Source organism: Salmo salar, chromosome 05, assembly GCF_965601325.2.
Source record: "Salmo salar chromosome 05, fSalSal1, whole genome shotgun sequence".
In the NCBI taxonomy this organism is placed as follows: domain Eukaryota; kingdom Metazoa; phylum Chordata; class Actinopteri; order Salmoniformes; family Salmonidae; genus Salmo; species Salmo salar.
Genome location: NC_138295.1, coordinates 89420546 through 89445376, shown reverse-complemented (window position 1 = coordinate 89445376; position 24831 = coordinate 89420546). Strand labels below are relative to the sequence as shown.

Sequence of the window (24831 nt, the reverse complement as noted above, 5' to 3'; positions counted from 1 at the left end):
TAGATATTTTTCAACCAAATTAACACATCACAATGTCGTCTTGCCTTTATGGTATAACAAGACACAAGAACAAATACTTGTAAAAAAAACACTTTAATTAAATAAAAGCACCAGTATACAAGTTGTTAGGAAATACACATCTGTATATTTCTATCAAAATATAGTTCTAGACTTGTTCTTTATACATTTAGACAATGGGGAATACTACGAGCAATCCATGACTAGCTACATCTTTATTGTATAAAACTCATTATGAAAAATCTTCAATTTCATTTTCCATTTCCTGGAAAGAGAATAAGAAAACATTAGAAAACATAGAAAAACTCAATTTATGGGGCATTGCTCAACGATATGTTTCATAAGTTCACTTAAAAATAAAAGAAATACATAGTACAAATTAGAATGTATAGAATGACAAACCTTCAGCAGGGCAGTCTTGTCGTAGTCTTTGCGGTGTCTGTAGATACTCTGACATAACAAGGCGTATAGCTTCTCCAGTTGATAGACCTCATATCCCTCAGTCTTAGACACCGCTCTCTGAAGCATCTCCTGAAATGAAGGACCAGAAAACCAGCTCAGCACTGAGGTCTTATATCCTCCATCTTTGACTGAAGGAAGAAGGTGCCTCCGTCTGATTCCAGATCCGTTTGTGCTCTTGCCAACTCTATTGCTGTCATTGTCAAGCCAAAACATGGCTTCGCATGACAATTCCAATAGACTGCCACTGGCTAGTTGCCTTAACCACAGATCTAGGATCAGTTAACAACCTCAAATCCATTAGGAGGCTCGGGCGACGACCCAACCCTGGACCAGCTGCAGTGATAATCTGTTACCTTTAGTTTGTTGTGATCCACCACAGGGGGCTTTGTCTTCTGGTCCAGTAACTCCTGGTCAACAGCCATCACCTGCTGCATCCCCTGGTACTTCAAGCGCTGCGTCACACGCCTCACTCCTACTTCTGACAAGAGGGGAGGAGTGAATGTACAATTCAACAAAGTTCACTTAAAAACAACAGATAGAGTTGGGGGGGTCATTGTGGGAAGGGAGGCTGCAAACCTGTGGTATTCTCTTCCTCCACTTCCACTCTCTGAGGCTCAGTTTTGTCTGTAGTGGACGCCTGCCCCTGGGTGAATGAGGAAGAAGTTGAAAACAGAGAAATGCAATCAATTCAGCAGGAGAATCATCCATACAAAAAGCAACATCCATTTTACAACAAAATAACATACATTGTCTCCCCCTTCTGGTAAGATGTGGTTTTCCTGGGCTCCAACCACCACTGCAGGGTCCTGGGTGCCCTCACTGCTATGGTCTCCAGCCCTAGCCTCCACAGCTTCCTCCACCCTGGGCTGGGTAGCCTCCGTTGTAGCCTGGCTAGCCTCCTCCGTGGTCCGGCTGTCCTTAGTGTCTTTCTCCATGGGCTGTCTGTCCTGGTTCTTCTGTTGGGCTGGTTCCTCCTGCTCCATGGGGGTCTCCTCAACCCCAGTGATCTCCAGCTCCTCCACGCCTGACTCTGCAGCATCACCACCCTCCTCCTCACTCTCTGCCCCTCTCCTCTCCTCTTCCTCTCCAGACTCCACCACAGCAGAGTGGTCTTTAGAATTGTGAGGAGAGGACCTTTTCCTGATGATGCCGTTGCACCAGCGGCTCTTCCTGCGCTTCTTCTTCTGAGCTGCTGAGAAGTAGATGACCAGATAATCAAAGCCAATTCAAAAACCACCTTTATGAATGACTGAATGATGAGTGTAAACATGGTGAGAGAAACTGACAAGGTGTTATCATCCATCTCTCATTACAATTAGTAGAGGATAGATCTGTAAAGCTCTCCGCAGCTCATTCTCTATGGGCTATTGGAAACAAAAGTCTGTCTGCAGAGTAGTGAAATGCTAACCTGTGTAGCATTGTGTGTCTGTACATTATTGAGATGCTTGCTAACCTGAAGGGCGTGGTGTGGTTACAGCTGAGGGAGCAGCAGCGGTAGACTCTTTAGAGGGGCCTGCTGCATCGGTGCTCTTGGCATCCACTGCTCTTGTCTTGGGATGAACGTGATAGTAGGATGGAGCAAACCTTGAAGTGGAGCAACCTGGAAGTTAAGAGAGAGGCAGTTCATACTTAAATCTATCAGGAACGCTCTTCTTTCATCCATCCAGAAGGAGAGAGCAGCAGAACAGATCAACTGGTCCCTGAACAAATGAAAAGATAAATTCATTTCTACTCTAGAACCATCTTTCTGGAACGACTCTGCACCAATAGAATAACACCTGACCTCTTGTGCTGCGGGACTCCTTGATATCCTCGCAGATCTTCTCAAAGTCTTCATCCAGTTCGTCTTTGACGATGGCCTGAACAGTGTCCTTCAGAGCACAGGCTCTGTGGCGGATCTGACGATCTGGAAAACATCCAGTACACAGACTTGTCATCAGTATGATTATGAAGTGATGAATGGATAGATTCATGAATTAATAGTTGGCTGAATGAAGTAATGAATGACTAGTTGAATTAATACATGAATTTATGAAATAAATGAAACATTCTCCCATGAACAGGAATACAACATTGTGAAAATTCTGGATATAGCCTATTTCCTACCTGAAGGATCTTTGTCAGGGTTGTATTCCAGACAGTTCTTCCAGATGAGATCCACGTCATGTACAAACTCCTTCACAGTCACGTACTTGTGAGTGTCGATGTTGGAGAGGACAGTGGACAGGTCCATGGGCTGCTCTATAACTGTAGCATAGTCAGGTACCTAGACAAGACATTACCCATCAAAACAACAGGTCAGCCATTCTCCATGTGATAGAGTTCTACCATGTCCATGTTTAGACAACATCTGGCCTCTTCTCTTTATTTAACCCTCATCTGATGTTTATACATGGCTCAGAACGCAGCCCCCCCCCCCTAGAACGCAGCCACTTTTACAGCAATTGATGGTCAGTCTCACCTCCTCCAGGTCGACGGGCTTGGTGAAGGCCTTGAAGCGTTTGTCCTGAGAGAGGCGGTTGGTGACATCACGCAGGAAGAGGCGGAGCTCCCTGAGAGTGTCTTCTTCCTGCTCCTCCAATCGCTGCTGCTCCTTCTCCGTCAGCATCCTCGGGGGAAGAGGGGGAGCCACGGGAAGCACCTCCAGGGCTGCAAGCACTGGGGAGGAGGACAGGGAGGTAAGTGATTAACCACATGACTGAGCGAGTGCTGACAGCTTTGGTTCAGAGAACGTGCTCCTCTAATTTTCTACTGCTTGATTACCAGCACCTCCTACACAATACTTACTAGTTGTGAAGTTGAGCTTGTTTAACCATTTTGGACCATTATCCAGAATTCCACTAAAATATCTGAGTATGGTGCATTCTTACCTGCTTTCTTCTTGGATGCAGGAGCTTTGGCAGCCTGGTTTAGGATGAGATCATCAAAGAAGTTCCTTCTCTCCTGTGGGGTTGGGACCTGAACCTGGAGCACCTCTCCATACTCAGCACAGAACAGGTCCTGGACCTATTGGGGGGGGGGGTTACCAAGATGAGTCACCAAGTGAACATAACGTTCAGATGAATAGGAATGAACGAGATCATTCTGACTGATCCCCTGCTCAGAAGCCCAACTCCAACCCTCCAGCTTCTCCCACAGGGGGAGGGAACGAGGGCACATTTTCTAGGGCTTGTGTCCCGTTGGTCATTAGATTTTATTAGGATCTTTTAGTCCTCGTTTGGACTAATCTTCCAAGAGTCCTTAAAAACATCAAAATCCTACAATCACATATAACACACAGCAGACAAAATACACTGCCATATTGGTGATGTTAGGGGCGGTGTGTTCACTACATCCTGTTAGACTGCTGTGGGGCGGTGTGTTCACTACATCCTGTTAGACAGCTGTGGGGCGGTGTGTTCACTACATCCTGTTAGACAGCTGTGGGGCGGTGTGTTCACTACATCCTGTTAGACTGCTGTGGGGCGGTGTGTTCACTACATCCTTTTAGACTGCTGTGGGGCGGTGTGTTCACTACATCCTTTTAGACTGCTGTGGGGCGGTGTGTTCACTACATCCTGTTAGACTGCTGTGGGGCGGTGTGTTCACTACATCCTGTTAGACTGCTGTGGGGCGGTGTGTTCACTACATCCTGTTAGACTGCTGTGGGGCGGTGTGTTCACTACATCCTGTTAGACTGCTGTGGGGCGGTGTGTTCACTACATCCTGTTAGAGAGCTGTGGGGCAGTGTGTCTGTCTACAGTACCTACCTCAGGGAAGAGGCTGCTGTGGGGGACATTACAGGTGGCCAGCAGCAGGATGGGTGAGAATGAGGGGATGTCCTGTAACAAGCTGAGGAAGGTAGCTCTGAGAGCAGACCCCACCGTGTCCCACCACCGCTGGATGTGAGGGATATAAAGGATACTGGGGGACGTCCTCTTGGCCTCACAGAACATCTACAACACAACAAAACATATCATTACAGAACAGTGTTTATATGGACATGCATGCCTCCGCACAGAACATCTACAAGTCAAAACATACAGGACATCAACTGTCCATCAATACAGGACATCAATACTGTCCATCAATACAGGACATCAACACTGTCCATCTCTGGGTTCATCTCAAAAGTCTTTCTTTGACTCCTCTCTCCTTCTCCAAATATGTGAAGAATCAAGGAAAGACTAAAGATACCCGTCTGTCATGGCTGATGGCACAGGGCTCAGTAGTGAACTATACATAACAGGGTGTGATCCAAGGGGGAGTACAGTACCTGAGCGCAGGCCTCCTCAGGAGAGGTGGTGCTGACGCCGAACAGCACGGCCATGTCCAGGGTGTAAACTGTGAACTTCTCCAGGGCATGGAGCACAGCAGGGGCCAGGTGACTGCTCTGACCTGACCCAGGACGCCCCGCCAGCAGCAGCCTGGGACGGTACGATGTGGGCTGGTTCAGCACGCTCCTGGGAGAACAGAGAGAAAAATACTTTACAAGACCGGAGCTCAATACCCATTCTCCCCCTTTCTCATCAAGTGTACACTTCAGTCCCCACACAGATTTCTAAGATGTCCAGTGCACACTTCAGGGAGGAGTGGGAGAAAGACAAATTTGGGATAAGGATTTCTGTGCGTTGGACAACCTGTTACTCACCTGCTGAAATGCAGGAAGCCCCCAGCTGCCTTGGCCTTGTGAGAGAGACCGTTGATGCAGACAGAGGAGTCCTCCTCTTCACTGTGCAGGAGATCAGCATCTAAAACACCAGCTGGGAGGACACCTGAAGACAAGTGGTAAAACATCTTAGAACATGACAACCAAGTATGACATTCAAGAACACAAGACAACATACCCATTCTTATACAACAGGCAGGAGGGCATACCAAATCTGGGTCATGTTTATTAGGGCACACTGTGGCAAAACCTTTGGCAACAAAAAACTAATTAGAGAGGAGTTCTGGTAGTACCTCCCAATTTTAAAACATTGCCCCCTACTTATCACGGCCCTGTGGACTAAAAAAATCTCGACAATGAAGACAGTTCACATGAGAGAGAGAAAAAAAATAGAGATTCTCTTGTCCCAGTTGACCCACCGTTGTCTCGCTTGTCTCTCTTGAGCCCCTGTTCTGCATGTGGGAACAGCCTGCTAACTGTACCCAGTACAGTCTGTAAGGCTGCACCAAGCAGTGGCTGGACTACAGGAGTCAGAGCCTTGGCTGGGGACGACACAGCTCTCTGGGAGGCTGGGACTGTCTTCCTCATGGCTGACAGGAAGTCCCTGCTGCCGATGGAGATCGATGCCACATCTAAAACCAGCTTCTGGGACGAGGAGTAAATCTGAGGGTAGCGTCTCCTCAGGGCACACAGAGCCGCCTCAGCACATACCGCCTTCATGTCAGCACCGCAGTACCCTAGGAGACACAGCAGGGGGACGTTGGGAAACAGTGTGACAACACAAGAGAGCATCATCTACATGTTGTGATTACACACAACACTTTCAGTGAGCCTCCGAAAACTAGTGGAATATTTAACAGATTGGAATGTAAAAATGGCGTTTGAAAGAATGTGTAATCTTTTAACAATTCTAGGTTGGTTTGGGAGAGGAGGGATTAAAAGAAAACATACCAACACACTTGTCTGCCAGTTCCTCCAGGAAAGAGGCTGATGGCTGGGGAGTCCACTGTCTGGTGTGGATCTGCAGAATATCCTTCCGAGCCTGCAGTGGACAAAAACATGACCATTTATGTCAAATATGAATGTTTCCAAAAAACAATCCTCCTACATGAAAAAAAGACCCTCATCTTAGTAGAACAAAGTAATGTTACCTGTTTACATCTCACACATACAGTACCAGTCAAAAGTTTGGACACACCTACTCATGCAAGGGTTTTTCTTTATTTGTACTATTTTCTACATTGTAGAATAATAGTGAAGACATCAAAACTATGAAATAACACATGGAATCATGTAGTAACCAAAAAGTAAAAAAAAAAAAAAAAAGTTAAATCAAAACATTTTATATTTGAGATTCTTCAAAGTAGACACATTTTGCCTTGACAGCTTTGCACACTCTTGGCATTCTCTCAACCAGCTTCACCTGGAATGCTTTTCCAACAGTCTTGAAGGCATTCTCACATATGCTGAGCACTTGTTGGCTGCTTTTCCTTCACTCTGCGGTCCAACTCATCCCAAACCATCTCAATTGGGTTGAGGTCGGGCGATTGTGGAGGCCAGGTAATCTGATGCAGCACTCCATCACTCTCCTTTTTGGTCAAATAGTCATTGCCCTGTTGAAAAACAAAATGACAGTCCCACTAAGCCCAAACCAGATGGGATGGCGTATCGCTGCAGAATGCTGTGGTAGACATGCTGGTTAAGTGTGCCTTGAATTCAAAATAAATCACAGACAGTGTCACCAGCAAAGCACCCCCACACCTCCTCCTCCATGCTTCACGGTGGGAACCACACATGCGGAGATCATCCGTTTACTTACTCTGCGTCTCACAAATTTGGAATCATCAGACCAAAGGACAGATTTCCAACAGTCTAATGTTCATTGCTCGTGTTTCTTGGCCAAAGCAAGTCTCTTCTTGTTGGTGTCCTTTAGTAGTGGTTTCTTTGCAGCAATTTGACCATGAAGGCCTGATTTATACAGTCTCCTCTGAACAGTTGATGTTGAGATGTGTCTGTTGCTTGAACTCGGTGAAGCATTTATTTAGGCTGCAATCTGAGGTGCAGTTAATTGCTGATTCTTGAGGCTGGTAACTCTAATGAACGTATCCTCTGCAGCAGAGGCAACTCTGGGTCTTCCATTCCTGTGGCGGTCCTCATAACAGCTAGTTTCATCATAGTGCTTGATGGTTTTTGCGACTGCATTTGAAGAAACGTTCAAAGTTCTTGACATTTTCCAGATAGACTGACCTTCATGTCATGTCTTAAAGTAATGATGGGAGAGAGGGACCTACCTTAATTTGTCCAATAGAAACCTTGTTTTCATTGCAAAACTGTTTGCTACAGTGTGCACTAATGATTACACCCGTGGTCACTAAGACCCTTGTCTCACCTCTCTGTCAGGCAGGCCAAAGAGGAACTCTCGGTCGAAGCGTCCAGGTCGCCTGAGAGCTGGGTCTATAGAGTCCAGACGGTTAGTAGCTCCTATCACAACAACCTCTCCTCTGCTGTCTAACCCATCCATCAGGGCAAGGAGAGTGGACACGATGGAGCTGAGATGGAAACACATACAGAACATTATTCCCACTGTACGAAGACGTACTAAACAAAAGCTACCAAATAGCTAAACGAGAAGCAATAATGTTTGTATTGAAATCGGTTTGTTCCAGTGATTAACAGTGTCTGACCTGTGTATCTGGTCTTGTCTGCTGGAGCGGACGGGAGCCAACCCATCAACCTCATCAAAGAATATAATCGATGGCCGCATCTGATACGCCTAAAAGATATGAAAAAAATAAATAAAATGTTTTAGTATTTCCTCCTCCAATTCATCTCGGTTTCAACATCCTGGAACAATAAGTGGAATACAATATATTTCAGAACCAGAAGCCAACTTCCATGGAGAATAATGGTAGGTAATGACCTGGTCGAAGAGAAGACGTAGCTGCCGTTCGGACTCTCCCACCCACTTGCTGAGGCAGTCTGCTCCCTTTCTCATGAAGAAAGAGACCTTCCTCTCTCCCTGACTGCACTCGTTAGCCAACGCTCTGGCCACTAGAGTCTTCCCTGTTCCAGGAGGTCCGTAGAACAAACAGCCCCTACACACACACGTAAGAATCTACAGCATGAAGAGCAACAACAGATCCTAGATCATTCCACCATAATAGTATGGATGACTTTCTAAACATTTCTTCTAGCTACCTTGGTGGTTGGATCTTGAACCTCTCAAACACCTCTGGGTAAAGCAGAGGGAAGACCACCATCTCTTTCAGGGCAGAGATGTGTCTGGTCAGTCCCCCAATGCTGTCAAAACGCACCTAGAAAACAACATTACACCATTTCAATGTTGGACAATGTTGTCCGGGGCTGTCCCAGTTATCTATCCTTCCCTCCTTCATTCCCCCTCACAGACTTAACATATGACTGGTGCAGGTATGGACTGGAGAGAGCTCCTTAAGGTTTCCTCCTTACTGTTACTAGTCAGACTTACTGTCTGGTCTATCTGCATGGGGTCAACATCAGCTAGACCTACTGTCTGGTCTATCTGCACGGGGTCAACATCAGCTAGACCTACTGTCTGGTCTATCTGCACGGGGTCAACATCAGCTAGACTTACTGTCTGGTCTATCTGCATGGGGTCAACATCAGCTAGACTTACTGTCTGGTCTACCTGCACGGGGTCAACATCAGCTAGACTTACTGTCTGGTCTACCTGCATGGGGTCAACATCAGCTAGACCTACTGTCTGGTCTACCTGCACGGGGTCAACATCAGCTAGACTTACTGTCTGGTCTATCTGCACGGGGTCAACATCAGCTAGACTTACTGTCTGGTCTATCTGCATGGGGTCAACGTCAGCTAGACTTACTGTCTGGTCTACCTGCATGGGGTCAACATCAGCTAGACTTACTGTCTGGTCTATCTGCATGGGGTCAACATCAGCTAGACTTACTGTCTGGTCTACCTGCACGGGGTCAACATCAGCTAGACTTACTGTCTGGTCTATCTGCACGGGGTCAACATCAGCTAGACTTACTGTCTGGTCTATCTGCACGGGGTCAACATCAGCTAGACTTACTGTCTGGTCTATCTGCATGGGGTCAACATCAGCTAGACTTACTGTCTGGTCTACCTGCACGGGGTCAACATCAGCTAGACTTACTGTCTGGTCTATCTGCACGGGGTCAACATCAGCTAGACTTACTGTCTGGTCTATCTGCATGGGGTCAACGTCAGCTAGACTTACTGTCTGGTCTACCTGCATGGGGTCAACGTCAGCTAGACCTACTGTCTGGTCTACCTGCACGGGGTCAACATCAGCTAGACCTACTGTCTGGTCTACCTGCACGGGGTCAACATCAGCTAGACCTACTGTCTGGTCTACCTGCATGGGGTCAACGTCAGCTAGACCTACTGTCTGGTCTACCTGCATGGGGTCAACGTCAGCTAGACCTACTGTCTGGTCTACCTGCATGGGGTCAACGTCAGCTAGACCTACTGTCTGGTCTATCTGCATGGGGTCAACGTCAGCTAGACTTACTGTCTGGTCTACCTGCATGGGGTCAACGTCAGCTAGACTTACTGTCTGGTCTATCTGCATGGGGTCAACGTCAGCTAGACTTACTGTCTGGTCTACCTGCATGGGGTCAACATCAGCTAGACTTACTGTCTGGTCTATCTGCATGGGGTCAACGTCAGCTAGACTTACTGTCTGGTCTACCTGCATGGGGTCAACGTCAGCTAGACTTACTGTCTGGTCTATCTGCATGGGGTCAACGTCAGCTAGACTTACTGTCTGGTCTATCTGCACGGGGTCAACGTCAGCTAGACTTACTGTCTGGTCTACCTGCACGGGGTCAACATCAGCTAGACTTACTGTCTGGTCTATCTGCATGGGGTCAACGTCAGCTAGACCTACTGTCTGGTCTACCTGCATGGGGTCAACATCAGCTAGACTTACTGTCTGGTCTATCTGCATGGGGTCAACGTCAGCTAGACTAGCTCCAATCTTCATCCTGTCCTTGTGGATTCCCAGGACATCCTCTTTCAGCAGATTCATGGGAAGACATCTATTCCCCGATCTGTTCCTGCTCTTCCTCCTCCTCCTCTGGAACTTGTCATCATCAGAGGAGGAGGAGGAAGAGGAGGAGGACGAGGAGGTGGAGTCACTACTGTGGATGGCATGTCTTCTTCTACATGGTAAAGAAAGGAGTATGGCAGAGCCTGAGGTCAGTAACGTCACTGACTAATACAGACAACGTAATGCACACAAATCATCACCATGCAGCTCAATGACCAAGAACCCAGCCATGACACAAACCCTGACGTCACCACACATCTAACACACACTGGCAATAACTTACCTATCAGACACACTCCTGTGGATGCCAGAAATCAGAAGCACAAGGAAGTAGAACTTAGGAATGAATTGTGATTTGTTGTAATAGTTAGGAAACAATGTTAAACTAAACTTGATAAGTGAGACATGGAAGGTAGTAGGTACTAGGTTCTTTAGCCTACAGACCTGTTGCCTCTCCTTATGTTGTAAGGGCTTCTCGGACCAGTAGAGCTGAATCTATACCTCCGCCTGGATGGGGACAAGTGTCTTGAAGTCTTGAAGAAGATGGCCTTTGTCTTGGGCTCTGTGGGAAATAAAAGGTCAACCATGAGAAATGAGTCGAAGGACAAGTTATGGGAATAATAACTACTAAAGCGTGACAGTAAATGTAGAGTCCATGCAGAGGTGCTGATGGCTAGAAGTATGCAGACTTCAGTTAAATAAAAAATGCAAATAGTTTGAACAGAAAAGATCTAACCCTCTCGAGGTGCCTGGTAGCGAACAGCAGCTTTCCTCTGCCTGAAATCATAACGTTTCTGGTTGTCATCTTCATCATGGTCATCATCCTCCTCCTCATCTTCATTACGGTCGTCATCATCGTCGTCGTCTTCGTCATCTGCCTGATTATTTTTGCCTCCCTCTTCCTCATCATTCTCCTCTTCACTGGAGGTCACTTCATTTTCATTCTCTTGAGGGTCTTCACTTCCTTCATCGGTTCTTTCAGAAGTCCTTTTCCTCTTGGCCCCAGCGTAGATTACAAGGTCCTAAAATAAAGGGAAAAATAACATTGGGGGACATCATGGTGACATTTAACAAAATCTATTATAAAGCTATGAACCTGTAGCATTAATAAAGTTTACCTCCTCTGTAGTATCCCTGCTTCTTAACCGGCGACGCATTTTCTGCATGTCATCCATCTTCTGCAGCACTGCCTCAGCTGTACTTTACGAATAGAAGTAAAAAAAACAGGGACTGTTTAATTTCACCATTACCGCTAGCCGTTATCAACTTTGCCGTTATAAACATGCAACCCAGACTGACAAGAAAACGTACAACAGTGGTGGCCCAACCCTCCTCCACGAGAGTTACTGGGCCTGCAGGTGATTTCTCCTGCCCCGGTGCTAGATTAGGTCTGAAGGGAAAACCCTGTGGTAGATGGGTAGCTAGGAGGGTTGGCCTCCCCTGATGTACGATGCCTGCTGATGGACATGTTCTTACTTGGTGATGAGGCGGTTATAGAGTACAGACTGGTTCCGGGAGTTGCGCTTGTATCTGGTGATCCTGGAGCTGCGTCTCACAGAGCTGTCCTCCTCCCTGGGACGCAGAACAAACTGGGTCTTCAGCGTAGAGGCCTCTTCTTCCTCAACTTCATCAGTAGCATCTGGAAGAAGGTTATGTTTTAATTAACTTGATGATAAACATTGTAGCTGACACAAATGAACCCAATGGTGTCTCCTTCTCGCTGTACTGTTGGAGGTGGCATTGATTCATGTAAATGTGATCTAGAAATGATCTAGTTACCAGCTTCAGATTGCTTCTCCCTGGATGACGCGGAGGCTTTTCCATCACCCTGCAGTCTTGGGGATTTCCTGCAGAGATCAACAAAATGAGAACTTAAACATGGAGGGTTGTGATGATACCTTAGGTTTGTAAACATGTTTCTGTCGTCATGTGTATCACCGACTATACAGAGAGGAGTGGAAGCTGATTTTACATACAACGAACAGCAGTTATCTGCATAAAACATAAGTAGTTACCTTGTGCTGTGTTCACCAGTTTCCTCCTCTTTCTCAGGGGACTTGGTTGGGCACTTTGTCTGGCCATTCATTTTAGCCAAGGACACCTCATGTTTGACGGTCTGTCCCCTGGTCCTCAGGGATCCTCGTCTCGGAGGGCTATCCTCCTCCTTCACCATTGAGTGGCCCTATGTTAGGAGAAAACAAAAACATCAGCTGCATTCACATAAGAATCCAGTCATTTAAAGTGTAGTAAGCTAACTTACAGCTGGCTAGCTATAGAAGTTAGCTAGCAGGCAACATACCTGTCCACATTCAGAAACAATCATTAAAGTTATTGTTAGTCAGTGCTACTTACTAGCCATCTAAAGGGGCTAGCTAACTAGCTGAGATCACTCAACTCCACGATATATACATCTATGGGCGATACCCCATAGGGTACGTAAACTAGAGACAGGAGCTAACAGGCCAACTAATTTATAACATTAGCCTCCAGTTAGCTTACAACTGGCATAGAATGCGGTTAACTAGGCACATAAACAACATCAATGTCGGGCTAGCTAGTTAGCTAACAGCTGTCAGATAACTAACAACAGCTGAGTTTACAGTGACATTTTATAACGTCAACTATCTGAAAGGGCCTCACATTTCGTGTGTTTTCAGTGTTACTGGAGCTGTCATTCAGGCCTCTCTTCAGCCGACTCGACTTTGTCTGCGATGCGCTCTTCAGCGACAGAAACTCGGAGCTCGTATCCAAGTCAACCCGGTTCCTCTTCGGAGTTGCTGGTTCAGCGCCCACGCCGCTGCTGCGTAGCATCACCATCCTAACTTTACACCGATTTTTGTACTAAAGCATAAATATGGGATTACTTAATTGTATCAAAACTGAAACTATTTAATAACATTCCTAGGTAATCTATGGCGCGCACTAACACACAACCCTCCCCAACCAAAACCCTTGATTTCTGGCGCCACAAACGTCACTGGAAGACAAGCGATAGCACGCAGTATACTGACGCAAGAAAACATAGTTCACCATAAAAAGTAGTGATTATAAATTTCTAATCACCAATTATGTCATGCTGTATTGATATCAATGACCACATGAATAGCTATAAATATTATAATTATAGAAATCTACCCCAGGGCCATCAGTGATATGTTCTTATATCGTTCAGTTGTGCGGAGGGATATTATGGGAAAGATGTCCCGGTTATTTTTGGCGCGCTGTAAATTGCGCATTATGGAAGACTAGCTACAGGTTTACGATAAAGCGTTTTCTTTACCTTTGTGAAAATGTAACTTCTTCACTATAACATGTAAATTATATTTGAGAGAGTTTTCTTTCTTCAATTGTAATATAAACTATGCTAAATGTCTAGAGAAGCTCTGTTTCATTCATTTTAAAAGTATGCGGGTAATACAATGCCTTCCGAAAGTATTACCCTTGACTTATTCCACATTTTGTTGTTACAGCCTGAATTGAAATAGATTAAATATAATTGTTTTTCTTACCCATCTACACACAATACCCCATAATGACAAAGTGAAAACATGTTTTTAGAAATTTTAGAACACTTATTGAAAATGAAAAACAAAAATATTAAATTTACATAAGTATTCACACCCAAGTCAATATTTTCTAGAAGCACAGTTGGCGGTGATTACAGCTTTGAGTCGTCATGGGGATGTCTGTATCACCTTTGCAGATCTGGATTTGGGGATTGTCTCCAATCTTCCTTGCATATTTCCTCAAGCTCTGTTAAATTAGATGGGGTACTGCAGCAAACAGCAATCTTCAAGTCTTTCAACAGATTTTCAATGGGATTCAAGTCTAGGCCACTGAAGGACTTTCACATTCTTGTTTTGGGGCCATTCCAGCATTGCTTTGGCTATATGCTTGGGGTCATTGTCCTGTTGAAGCGTACATCTTCCAACAGGACAGTCTGCATTCTGAAGCAGGTTCTCAAGGATTTGCCTGTATTTGGCTCCATTCATTGTTCCCTCTATCCTTACCAGTCTCCCTGTCGCTGAAAAGCCTCCCCATTGCATGATGCTGCCACCACCACTTCACAGTAGGGATGGTGTTAGATGGGTGATGAGCTGTGCCTGGTTTTGTCCAGACATAATGCTTTACATTTGTCTTTCACATGCTTTTTTGTAAACTCCAGGTGTGCTGTCATGTGGCCACTTCCCCATAAAGCCCAGACTGGTGAAGTGCTGTAGAGACAGGTTCTCCCATCTCAGCCAAGGAACTCTGCAGTTCTGTCAGTGTGTTCATTGGGTTCTTGGTCACCTCTCTTACCAATGCCCTTCTTGCCAGGTTGCTCAGTTTGGTCAGATTGCCAGCGTCCAGGTAGTTCCATATTTTATCCATTTCCAAATGATGGAGACCACTGTGCTCTTGGAAACTTTCAACATTCTAGAAAGTGTTTTATTCCCTTCCCCAGATAATATGCCTCGTCACAATTCTATCTCAGATCTATGGACAGTCCCTTGGACTTCATGGTATAGTTTCTGCTCTGACATGCACTTATTTTATGGTATTATGGCGGTCCGCAAACATACATTAAAGGTGCATGTCGCCACCTACTGTCTGGGCTGTCAGCCTACTGTTCTTGAGCGTGAATTCATTACACTTTGTGACACAAAGGGAAGGGAAAAAAATGTGCCCTACCAACTAAACCTACACCCATTAAAACCACACCACTATACCAAGTAACCCTACACCCATTAAAACCTCACCACTAGACCAAATAACCCTACACCCATTAAAATCACACCACTATACCAACTAACCCTACACCCATTAAAACTACACCAATATTCCACTACTTGGCCCTATCTGATCCTACATCAGACCGGCAGCCTGAGAGAATGGGACACTATTGTTTAACACACCTTGTAACTCTTCTGCAGTAAAATCTCGTAAACACAAGCACTTCTCTGCAGCTGCCACCACAACATATATTTTAATGTGATTTTCTGCAGTATAGTTGATAAGCATGGCTATGAACGCTAAGAAACCAACCTTACTGAGGCACGTTATTTTTAATCACTCTTTATTGGCCTCGGCCAACTCACAGGAGGATCCCTCACCCTGTACACATCTTCATCTCCTACTCTATTCACTGCCTCAGCATATGACACTTTTTGTACTACTCTGATCTTGGCAACATCAACCTGCCTTTCACTGGACACTTCTGAGCTACAGCACCATGGGTACCCCTACAATAAACACACAACTTTTTCCACCGATACTACATATTCCTTTGTTTTATGTCCTCCTGCACACTTCTCACATATAGGAATCTCGCTCCTACACACTGCTGCAATATGACCGTAAGCTTGGCACCTAAAACAATGTAATGGTTTTGGGACAAAAGCTCACGGGATAACTGACACATCCTAACTTGACTCTGTCAGGTAAAAACTCTGCATGAAAACTCAGCAGGACAGACCGTGTCTTCTGTTTCATAACGCTCTCGTACCAAACGGCGAGCGTCAGACACCAGGAATCTTCCATTTCAGTTGATCCTCAACACTTAACGCCACCCCAGGAGCGATGCGTCACTGGGGAAGCCAAACCAGTAAAAAAGCCATATTTCAACCTGTTGTGATTGTCGTGTCTTTGGTATCATTAAAACTGAAGACTTATTTATCAAATAACTCTCTGTAATTATTATTACGCGATTAAACTGATTAATCATGTAACTGTAATTAACTAGGAAGTCGGGGCATCAAGGAAAATATTCAGATTACAAAGTTATAATTTTCCTAATAAAGCTTTCAGATATTTTAATATCTGATCAATTAGTCTTCGAATTAATGAATTATTATTTACCTCACGTTAGTCTCATTCCAAACGTCGTAAATTGTTGGTTATCTGCATGAACCCAGTCTTCACTATGAGTCATCCATACATCAATTGTCTTAAAATCATTTATTTACTAACAAGGTCATTCACAAAAATGCATAACAAACAGTAGATATGGTTACTAGGAAATGATAGGCGAATGTGCCCTAGTGGGCTAAACTGGCATGGCGGCTTGTTAGACAAAAGGGGAGTGGGGGTCAGCTGAGAAGGCACTACAGAGTTGAATATTATAACAATTGAAATGCTAATCCTTTGCACATGAACGCTCACTCATTCGGGAACAATTGTATTCAATACATATATTTACGCTCAGTGTGGTCGGGATCTCTGTTGAAAAGTTTGTTTCTGTTGGAGAGTCTGTCCGCCCTCTCTCTCTCTCTCTCTCTCGCTCTCTCTCTCGTGGTTAGAATGGATAGTTCAGAGTGACATTCATTCATGTCGTTATAGAATAGATGTTTCGGCGGTTGTCGTTCTTCGCATTCAATGATACCGAATTCCTAGCTGCAGACTAGTAATTAATATCAAAGACTTGTTCTTATTCTGTCGGTATCGATAGACTAAGAGTTTAACCACGTGGTATGGTTAAAAGATTCAGCCATCTACTCAGACCTTAGCTTATACTCAGGTTTATGGTCTCTCCTCAAACTTTGGTCCTCTCGTGGTACGCTGGTCTGCAACCTTTAGCCATCTCGTAATTGAGGTAAGCTGGTCTGGTGATAGAAAACCCAGGTGGGAGTTTTATTCGGAAGAGCAGAAAAGGGCCTGTCCCATGACACCAGACCATAACTGTGCTCATGGGCGGTCCTCTGATTTAGTTAAACTCCAAAGGGAATTGGAGTTTCCTTCATGAAACAGTCCAAAATCACATTACACAATTTCAAAAACGGTTCCATCCTCACTCATTCATTTTATACAACAATTAGATGTAAGCCTCATAACTGAGGCTATTGTATAAACAGCGTTATGGTAATGTGGCTGTATTGTCTCTCATGAGTTTCACAAAATTGTACCAAACGGACCAGTTCGTAGCTGGATTCTTCACCTATCTTTTATACATTCTCCAGAACATAAATACTGTTCGGCCCTCCAGTTCTGTGAGGTGGAAGAAATTCCTCTGTTCTCTCTATGAAAACTCACTCTCTCTATACTGTGGCCATGAGGAGATAGTCTCCTCCAGGAATTTACGACCTCTCTGACCACAGCAGCCTGGGTGTAGGAGACAGAGAGAGATGGTGCAGAGGTAGGGGGATGGTGCTCGTTGTGTCCAAAGAGGGCAACGTCATAACATGATATTTGCTCTATAACCATTAATTCATATGCCACCATGATATACAATAAGACTGTGACAACAGTCACACAGTGGGGGAATTAATTCAACTACACATACATTTGTCTCTTCACAAAACCGGAGAGCAACATCTGTCCGGTGAAGTCCACAAAGCAAATATTTAATGTAATAAACAGTTATATGACCTGCAGCATGGTCAAGCAAGTTAATGTTTGACAGTTTACTAAACAACTACTGATTTAAGCATCAAATCAACAAGACTATATATGCTTAGTTTAATAACACTGAAACAAACTTAAAAGATAAAAATGATTTAGTCCAATCAATGTTGATAAATATCATGTGGCTGTCCATGGTACCGATTTCTGTCTGTGTGCACTTGCATAGGTAAATAAAAAAATAATAATAAGTTGACACCCTTGTAGACTAGATGAACGGCAATCTCCTCTCTTTCATGTTGGCGAAATCGTCTATGGCTTTGTCATACAGTACACTTTTAGTGTTTGTTTTCATAGGCTAGTAGCTAAAAATGCTTGCTAGCCTAACCTCCTCACATGGGCAACAATGAACCAGCTAAGTTAGCTAGCTAAATGTGAGCCTTATCAACGCTACATATTGAACTTCTATCGTCTCAAGCCAGAGCCACAGTATATGAATTTAGGGTTATATCTGAATCGCTGTCATTATCATTGGCATGTACAGAGATGCTACCCTCCAGTCCCTCGACTTCTTGGCGCTGACGGAAACATGGATTACCACAGATAACACTGCTACTCCTACTGCTCTCTCCTCGTCTGACCACGTGTTCTCGCATACCCCGAGAGCATCTGGCCAGCGGGGTGGTGGCACTGGAATCCTCATCTCTCCCAAGTGGACATTCTCTCTTTCTCCCCTGACTCATCCGTCTATCTCCTCCTTTGAATTCCATGCTGTCACAATTACCAGCCCATTCAAGCTTAACATCCTTATCATTTATCGCCCTCCAGGTTCCTTGGAGAGTTCATCAATGAGCTTGACGCCTTGATAAGTTCCTTTCCTGAGGATGGCTCACCTCTCACAGTTCTGGGTGACTTTAACCTCCCCACGTCTACCTTTGACTCATTCCTCTCTGCCTCCTCCTTTCCACTCCTCTCCTCTTTTGACCTCACCCTCTCACCTTCCCCCCCTACTCACAAGGTAGGCAATACGCTTGACCTCATCTTTAGTAGATGCTGTTCTTCCACTAATCTCACTGCAACTCCCCTCCAAGTCTCCGACCACTACCTTGTATCCTTTTCCCTCTCGCTCTCCTCCAACACTTCTCACTCTGCCCCTACTCGGATGGTATTGCGCCGTCGCAACCTTCGCTCTCTCTCTCCCGCTACTCTCTCCTCTTCCATCCTATCATCTCTTCCCTCTGCTCAAACCTTCTCCAACCTATCTCCTGATTCTGCCTCCTCAACCCTCCTCTCCTCCCTTTCTGCATCCTTTGACTCTCTATGTCCCCTATCCTCCAGGCCGGCTCGGTCCTCCCCTCCTGCTCCGTGGCTCGACGACTCATTGCGAGCTCACAGAACAGGGCTCCGGGCAGCCGAGCGGAAATGGAGGAAAACTCGTCTCCCTGCAGACCTGGCATCCTTTCACTCCCTTCTCTCTACATTTTCCTCTTCTGTTTCTGCTGCTAAAGCCACTTTCTACCACTCTAAATTCCAAGCATCTGCCTCTAACCCTAGGAAGCTCTTTGCCACCTTCTCCTCCCTCCGGAATCCCCCCCCCCCCCCCCTCCCTCTCTGCGGATGACTTCGTCAACCATTTTGAAAAGAAGGTTGACGACATCCGCTCCTCGTTTGTTAAGTCAAACGACACCGCTGGTCCACTTTCTACCACTGGTCCTGCTCACATTGCCCTACCCTATGCTTTGACCTCTTTCTCCCCTCTCTCTCCAGATGAAATCTTGTGACTTGTGATGGCCGGAAGCCCAACAACCTGCCCGCTTGACCCTATCCCCTCCTCTCTCCTCCAGACCATTTCCGGAGACCTTCTCCCTTATCTCACCTCGTTCATACGTCCTCACTGGATACGTCCCTTCGGTCCTCTAGAGAGCGAGAGTTGCACCCCTTCTCTAAAAACCTACACTCGATCCCTCCGATGTCAACAACTACAGACCAGTTTCCCTTCTTTCTTATCTCTCCAAAACTCTTGAGCGTGCCGTCCTTGGCCAGCTCTCTTGCTATCTCTCTCAGAATCACCTTCTTGATCCAAATCAGTCAGGTTTCAAGACTGGTCATTCAACTGAGACTGCTCTTCTCTGTGTCACGGAGGCTCTCCGCACTGCTAAAGCTAACTCTCTCTCCTCTCATTCTTTTAAACCTATCTGCTGCCTTTGATACTGTGAACCACCAGATCCTACCCTCCACCCTCTCCGAGTTGGGCATCTCCGGCGCGGCCCACGCTTGGATTGCGTCCTACCTGACAGGTCGCTCCTACCAAGTGGTGTGGCGAGAATCTGTCTCCACACCACGTGCTCTCACCACTGGTGTCCCCCAGGGCTCTGTTCTAGGCCCTCTCCTATTCTCACTATACACCAAGTCACTTGGCTCTGTCATATCCTCACATGGTCTCTCCTATCATTGCTATGCAGACGACACACAATTAATCTTCTCCTTTCCCCCTTCTGATAACCAGGTGGCGAATCGCATCTCTGCATGTCTGGCAGACATATCAGTGTGGATGACGGATCACCACCTCAAGCTGAACCTCGGCAAGACGGAGCTGCTTTTCCTCCCGGGGAAGGACTGCCCGTTCCGTGATCTCGCCATCACGGTTGACAACTCCATTGTGTCCTCCTCCCAGAGTGCTAAGAACCTTGGCGTGACCCTGGACAACACCCTGTCGTTCTCCACTAACATCAAGGTGGTGACCCGATCCTGTAGGTTCATGCTCTACAACATTCGCAGAGTACGACCCTGCCTCACACAGGAAGCGGCGCAGGTCCTAATCCAGGCACTTGTCATCTCCCGTCTGGATTACTGCAACTCGCTGTTGGCTGGGCTCCCTGCCTGTGCCATTAAACCCCTACAACTCATCCAGAACGCCGCAGCCCGTCTGGTGTTCAACCTTCCCAAGTTCTCTCACGTCACCCCGTTCCTCCGCTCTCTCCACTGGCTTCCAGTTGAAGCTCGCATCCGCTACAAGACCATGGTGCTTGCCTACGGAGCCGTGAGGGGAACGGCACCTCCGTACCTTCAGGCTCTGATCAGTCCCTACACCCAAACGAGGGCACTGCGCTCATCCACCTCTGGCCTGCTGGTCCCCCTACCTCTCCCCCTACCTCTGAGGAAGCACAGTTCCCGCTCAGCCCAGTCAAAACTGTTCGCTGCTCTGGCACCCCTATGGTGGAACAAGCTCCCTCACGACGCCAGGACAGCACCTTCCGGAGACACCTGAAACCCCACCTCTTTAAGGAATACCTAGGATAGGATAAAGTAATCCTTCTAACCCCCCCCTAAAAGATTTAGATGCACTATTGTAAAGTGGTTGTTCCACTGGATATCATAAGGTGAATGCACCAATTTGTAAGTCGCTCTGGATAAGAGCGTCTGCTAAATGACTTAAATGTAAAATGTAAATGTAAATTTAGTCAAAAGCACAAGTCCAAATCCCCATCCCTGGCTTAGGAAAGGGACATCAACACAAGCAAACCAGAAACAGACACTTCTTTTTTTTCATACAATGATGACGTTTTGCTTAGGATGTCATTTGATTAGTGTGAAGCCAAATCCAAACTGGCCTCCCTTGGGGGGCGTTTTGCTGCACCAGGACAATTCACAGTGGAGCTCAGCTCAACGTTGATAGGCTAATTATTTTGTATAAATTGTATTATTATTTTATCAAGGGAGGCCAAATGCTTGCTGGCATCAAATGCTACAGTTGGCAACATGTCATACCAGTCAGCATCATATATAGGGCTACACATACTGAGACAGAGGGACATGGTTTCCCTCACTCAGATGATTTCTCAGGTGAGATTCAGCCATTTACGAATTGACAGAAAATGATTTTTTAAATAAATATTTGGGTTAGAGTCCATGAATACACACCACAACGGCACCCTGCTGCGGAGAACAAAGCAATTCAAAGTTCTTGTCCCTAGGCGTGTGGTGCGCAGCGCCCGCTCCCTCTGGACTGAAGAATTGTGAGTCCACTGAGTTACTTTCACCGACTCAACAGTCCCCAACCAACCTGACACCCCATATGGATCAGCCAGAAGGCAAGGATCCATTCTCTCCCCCAAAAATATCACACCCACTGGGCCAGAATCATTTTTGTCATCATCTGGACGAGGCACGAACTTGACGGCATTCACCGCACCTGCCGCAGGTAGTTCATCAAGTTACATTTCTGAGCTGCAGGAGTACGTTATTTTTGTATTTAACGCTAATCTTCGCGACAACACCGCTTCCCTCTACATATCTCATTTCTTGGTGTCCATTTCCACACTCTTTCCACTCCTTCATCCTCTGTAGTAGCAAACTGTTTAAATGTTTCTTGAATTTGCTGCCATGTCGCGTCGACTCAAAAAGCTCTACCAGCCGCCATTACTCCTCCTGGAAACCCCAGTCCCTCTGACATGCACTGTCAACTGTTACCAGCCGCCATTACTCCTCCTGGAAACCCCAGTCCCTCTGACATGCACTGTCAACTGTGGGACCTTAAATAGACCGGTGTTTCTAAATCATGTCCAAACGATTGAATTGGCCACAGGTGGACTCCAATCAAGTTGTAGCGGCATCAATGAAGATCAAAGGAAATTGGATGCACCTGAGCTTAATTTGGAGTGTTATAGGAAATGGGTGTGAAAAGGCTACTTATGTAAGTTAGACATTTCTGTAAATAATTTGTATTAATTGGCAAACATTTACAAAAACACTCATTATTGGGTATTTTGTGTAGATGAGAGAATTTTTTTAAAATCAATTTTGAATTCAGGCTGTAAATGTGGAATAAGTCAAGTGGTATGAATACTTTCTGAAGGCACTGTATTTGGGGGGGGACTAATTTCATGCAAAATGTATATTTACACTTTCGCAATATAGTGAGAAATTCAGAATTAAACAACAAATTTTCAAATCGCAAACTAAAACCTAACATGAAATTATATGAAGAAAACCAAAATTGATCAAAGGACAAAATATTATTACATAAATTGTCTTTTTTAGTAGTATGTGAATAGGTATAACCAGAGAGAAAAAAAAGACAAATTGTAGAAATCTGCTAAACTGCCAAAAACTGTATTGGTATGTGGTGTGTAAAAAGTAAACAGCTGATCTGAATGACTCCATTTTATGCAATGGCTGCCAGGTAGTCCTTGACCTCTGCTGTGGTGAGTCTTCTGAAACCTGCCTCGTTGCAGATCCCCACCTCAATGTTATCTTCTGTCATCTGACCCTCAAAACTTTCCTTTAAAAGAAAACACACACAACATTAATGCAACGCAGTAAATGCATGGATTTCAATAGAACGCTATGACAAAGTAAATCATGAAGTATTCAAACTATTCCAGGTTTAACCTAAACACAGTATCACATAGTCTACTGTGTTTCTTAAACACTTCTGAGAGGGAAGAATACTAAAACTGCAGGTGAGATGAATTACCTTCAAGGTTAAGATTGCTGTGTGGATAGCGTCTTCCAGTTCCAGATCCACATTATATCTCTTTTCTAGGAATGTTTTCCCATTGACGTAATTCTTTCCCATCGCTGTTGCTTTCCATGCAAAGTATGCACCCTGTGTACATGAAAATAGTCATATAGTTAGTACCGGAAAAAATCATGTATGTGTAACGGAGTTAAGAACGTACTGTAAGCTCACTCCACAGCTAGCTTGAAATGTCACGGATGGAGCCATCCGATTGGTACACTTTTGGGTGGCTCAAACCATTGAAACGTTGTCAAGGAGGGCAGCCACGTGTGTTAGCAAAGCGTAACAGTAGAGAAGACACTTTGGCTGTCTACACTTGACACTTACATGCGACTTCTGCCATCAGAATACGAAGATCGCATTGAAAAGATTGGTTGTGATCGGATTGTGTTCAGATCTGGCTGACCACTTCAGGTGGTGGTCAGGGACACATTTTGTGCGGATTTCTCCTCAGTCTGGACACAATCAGGCTACTGTCGCCCCATACAGTGGGCGACATCATCAGCACGTGTTTTGGGAGCGAGAGGCACCTTTTTTCATTAAAACTTCATAAATGCTAGCCAGCTAGCTTATTTAATCAGGCTACCTGTGTTATTGACTGTATGTTTTGTTTATGTGTAACTCTGTGTTGTTGTTTGTGTCGCACTGCTTTGCTTTATCTTGGCCAGGTCGCAGTTGTAAATGAGAACTTGTTCTCAACTGGCCTACCTGGTTAAATAAAGGTGAAATAAAATAAAACATTTAGAAAAAATATTTTTGTTATGCCTGTTTGCAATCCCTTTCGCTTTGCTAGCTAGCTTGCTGGCTAGTTACAGAGGTTAGCTGGCTAGTTAGCTACAGTAGTTTGCTACTCCCGTCAACTTGCTGTGTTGTTATCAGATTTAGCCTGTTCCACTGTTTGCGTTATGCATTCTGCCATTTGAATATAGCACAGGAAAAGGGAATCCGGACACATTTAAAATGTAGGTTTAGACGCATGACGAGTTCGGAATTCCATGATTAGAACTCCATGATCAGAATACAAAAGCTCCATGAGCTGTCTAGACACGGCCTAGGAGTGAAGCAATTCAATGATAGAGTGTGTTTATACTACCATGGATACTTACAGAGGGATCTGACTGGAAGAGGTAAGGGTGATCATCATCCCATCCAGCTATCAACAGTGACACACCAAAGGGTCGCACTCCACTGAAAAAACACAGGATGTTACTCTCTAGAAATTCAGGTGAAAACAACTACTTTATCAACATGCATGGATATTGTAACTCAGCAGTGGCCAACCCTCGTGGAAAGATACTGGGTGTCTGGACTTTAGGCTTTTCCTTCAGCCAGCCCTGCTCTAACACACCAGGTTCTATACTGGGTGTAAGGGCTTTAGGCTTTTCCTTCAGCCAGCCCTGCTCTAACACATCTGGGTCTAAGGGCTTTAGGCTTTTCCTTCAGCCCTGCTCTAACACACCAGGTTCTATACTGGGTATAAGGGCTTTAGGCTTTTCCTTCAGCCCTGCTCTAACACACCTGGTTCTATACTGGGTATAAGGGCTTTAGGCTTTTCCTTCAGCCCTGCTCTAACACACCAGGTTCTATACTGGGTGTCTGGACTTTAGGCTTTTCCTTCAGCCAGCCCTGCTCTAACACATCTGGGTCTAAGGGCTTTAGGCTTTTCCTTCAGCCCTGCTCTAACACACCAGGTTCTATACTGGGTGTAAGGGCTTTAGGCTTTTCCTTCAGCCAGCCCTGCTCTAACACATCTGGGTCTAAGGGCTTTAGGCTTTTCCTTCAGCCAGC

At 45.4% G+C, this 24831-nt stretch overlaps 2 protein-coding genes across 8 annotated transcripts in view; both read right to left on the bottom strand.

The window, feature by feature from the left end:
- Positions 1-74: 74 nt before the first annotated feature.
- On the bottom strand, positions 75-13180 carry LOC100380869 (ATPase family AAA domain-containing protein 2). 7 transcript variants are annotated; one of them, XM_082975934.1, is made up of 28 exons: positions 12846-13180; positions 12221-12387; positions 11985-12052; positions 11682-11844; positions 11324-11405; positions 10942-11227; positions 10650-10767; positions 10489-10503; positions 10086-10317; positions 8327-8442; positions 8049-8223; positions 7813-7901; positions 7518-7677; positions 6080-6170; positions 5548-5865; positions 5111-5234; positions 4736-4922; positions 4230-4415; positions 3351-3486; positions 2942-3138; positions 2587-2746; positions 2264-2386; positions 1934-2080; positions 1227-1672; positions 1057-1123; positions 834-958; positions 421-549; positions 75-283 (listed from the first exon to the last, which is right to left on the bottom strand). In XM_082975934.1, exons 1-28 carry the CDS (start codon positions 13020-13022, stop codon positions 251-253), a joined length of 4317 nt encoding a protein of 1438 aa, XP_082832060.1. In that variant the 5' UTR covers positions 13023-13180; the 3' UTR covers positions 75-250. The 7 variants fall into 7 exon arrangements, with proteins under 7 accessions (XP_082832060.1, XP_082832062.1, XP_082832063.1 ...); XM_082975936.1 differs by having other exon boundaries at positions 834-955; XM_082975937.1 differs by having other exon boundaries at positions 834-952.
- Positions 13181-16127: 2947 nt separating this feature from the next.
- Positions 16128-24831, bottom strand: part of LOC145850524 (proteasome subunit alpha type-2) — an 11543-nt gene continuing 2839 nt past the window's right edge. Inside the window, exons 5-7 of the mRNA XM_082975944.1 lie at positions 24150-24231; positions 22999-23130; positions 16128-22803 (exon numbers count right to left, since the gene is read on the bottom strand). Coding sequence (XP_082832070.1) covers positions 22687-22803; positions 22999-23130; positions 24150-24231 — 331 coding nt within the window. The 3' untranslated portion in view covers positions 16128-22686. The remainder of the gene's footprint in view (positions 22804-22998; positions 23131-24149; positions 24232-24831) is intronic.

Excerpts from the sequence above, each read along its gene's own strand:
- LOC100380869 (XM_082975934.1), bottom strand. The coding sequence starts at position 13,022 with ATGGTGATGCTACGCAGCAGCGGCGTGGGCGCTGAACCAGCAACTCCG. Across the intron at positions 11,406-11,681 it reads TATAACCGCCTCATCACCAA|TACAGCTGAGGCAGTGCTGC; the intron begins GTAAGAACATGT and ends CTATTCGTAAAG. Across the intron at positions 1,124-1,226 it reads TACCAGAAGGGGGAGACAAT|GGGCAGGCGTCCACTACAGA; the intron begins GTATGTTATTTT and ends TCATTCACCCAG.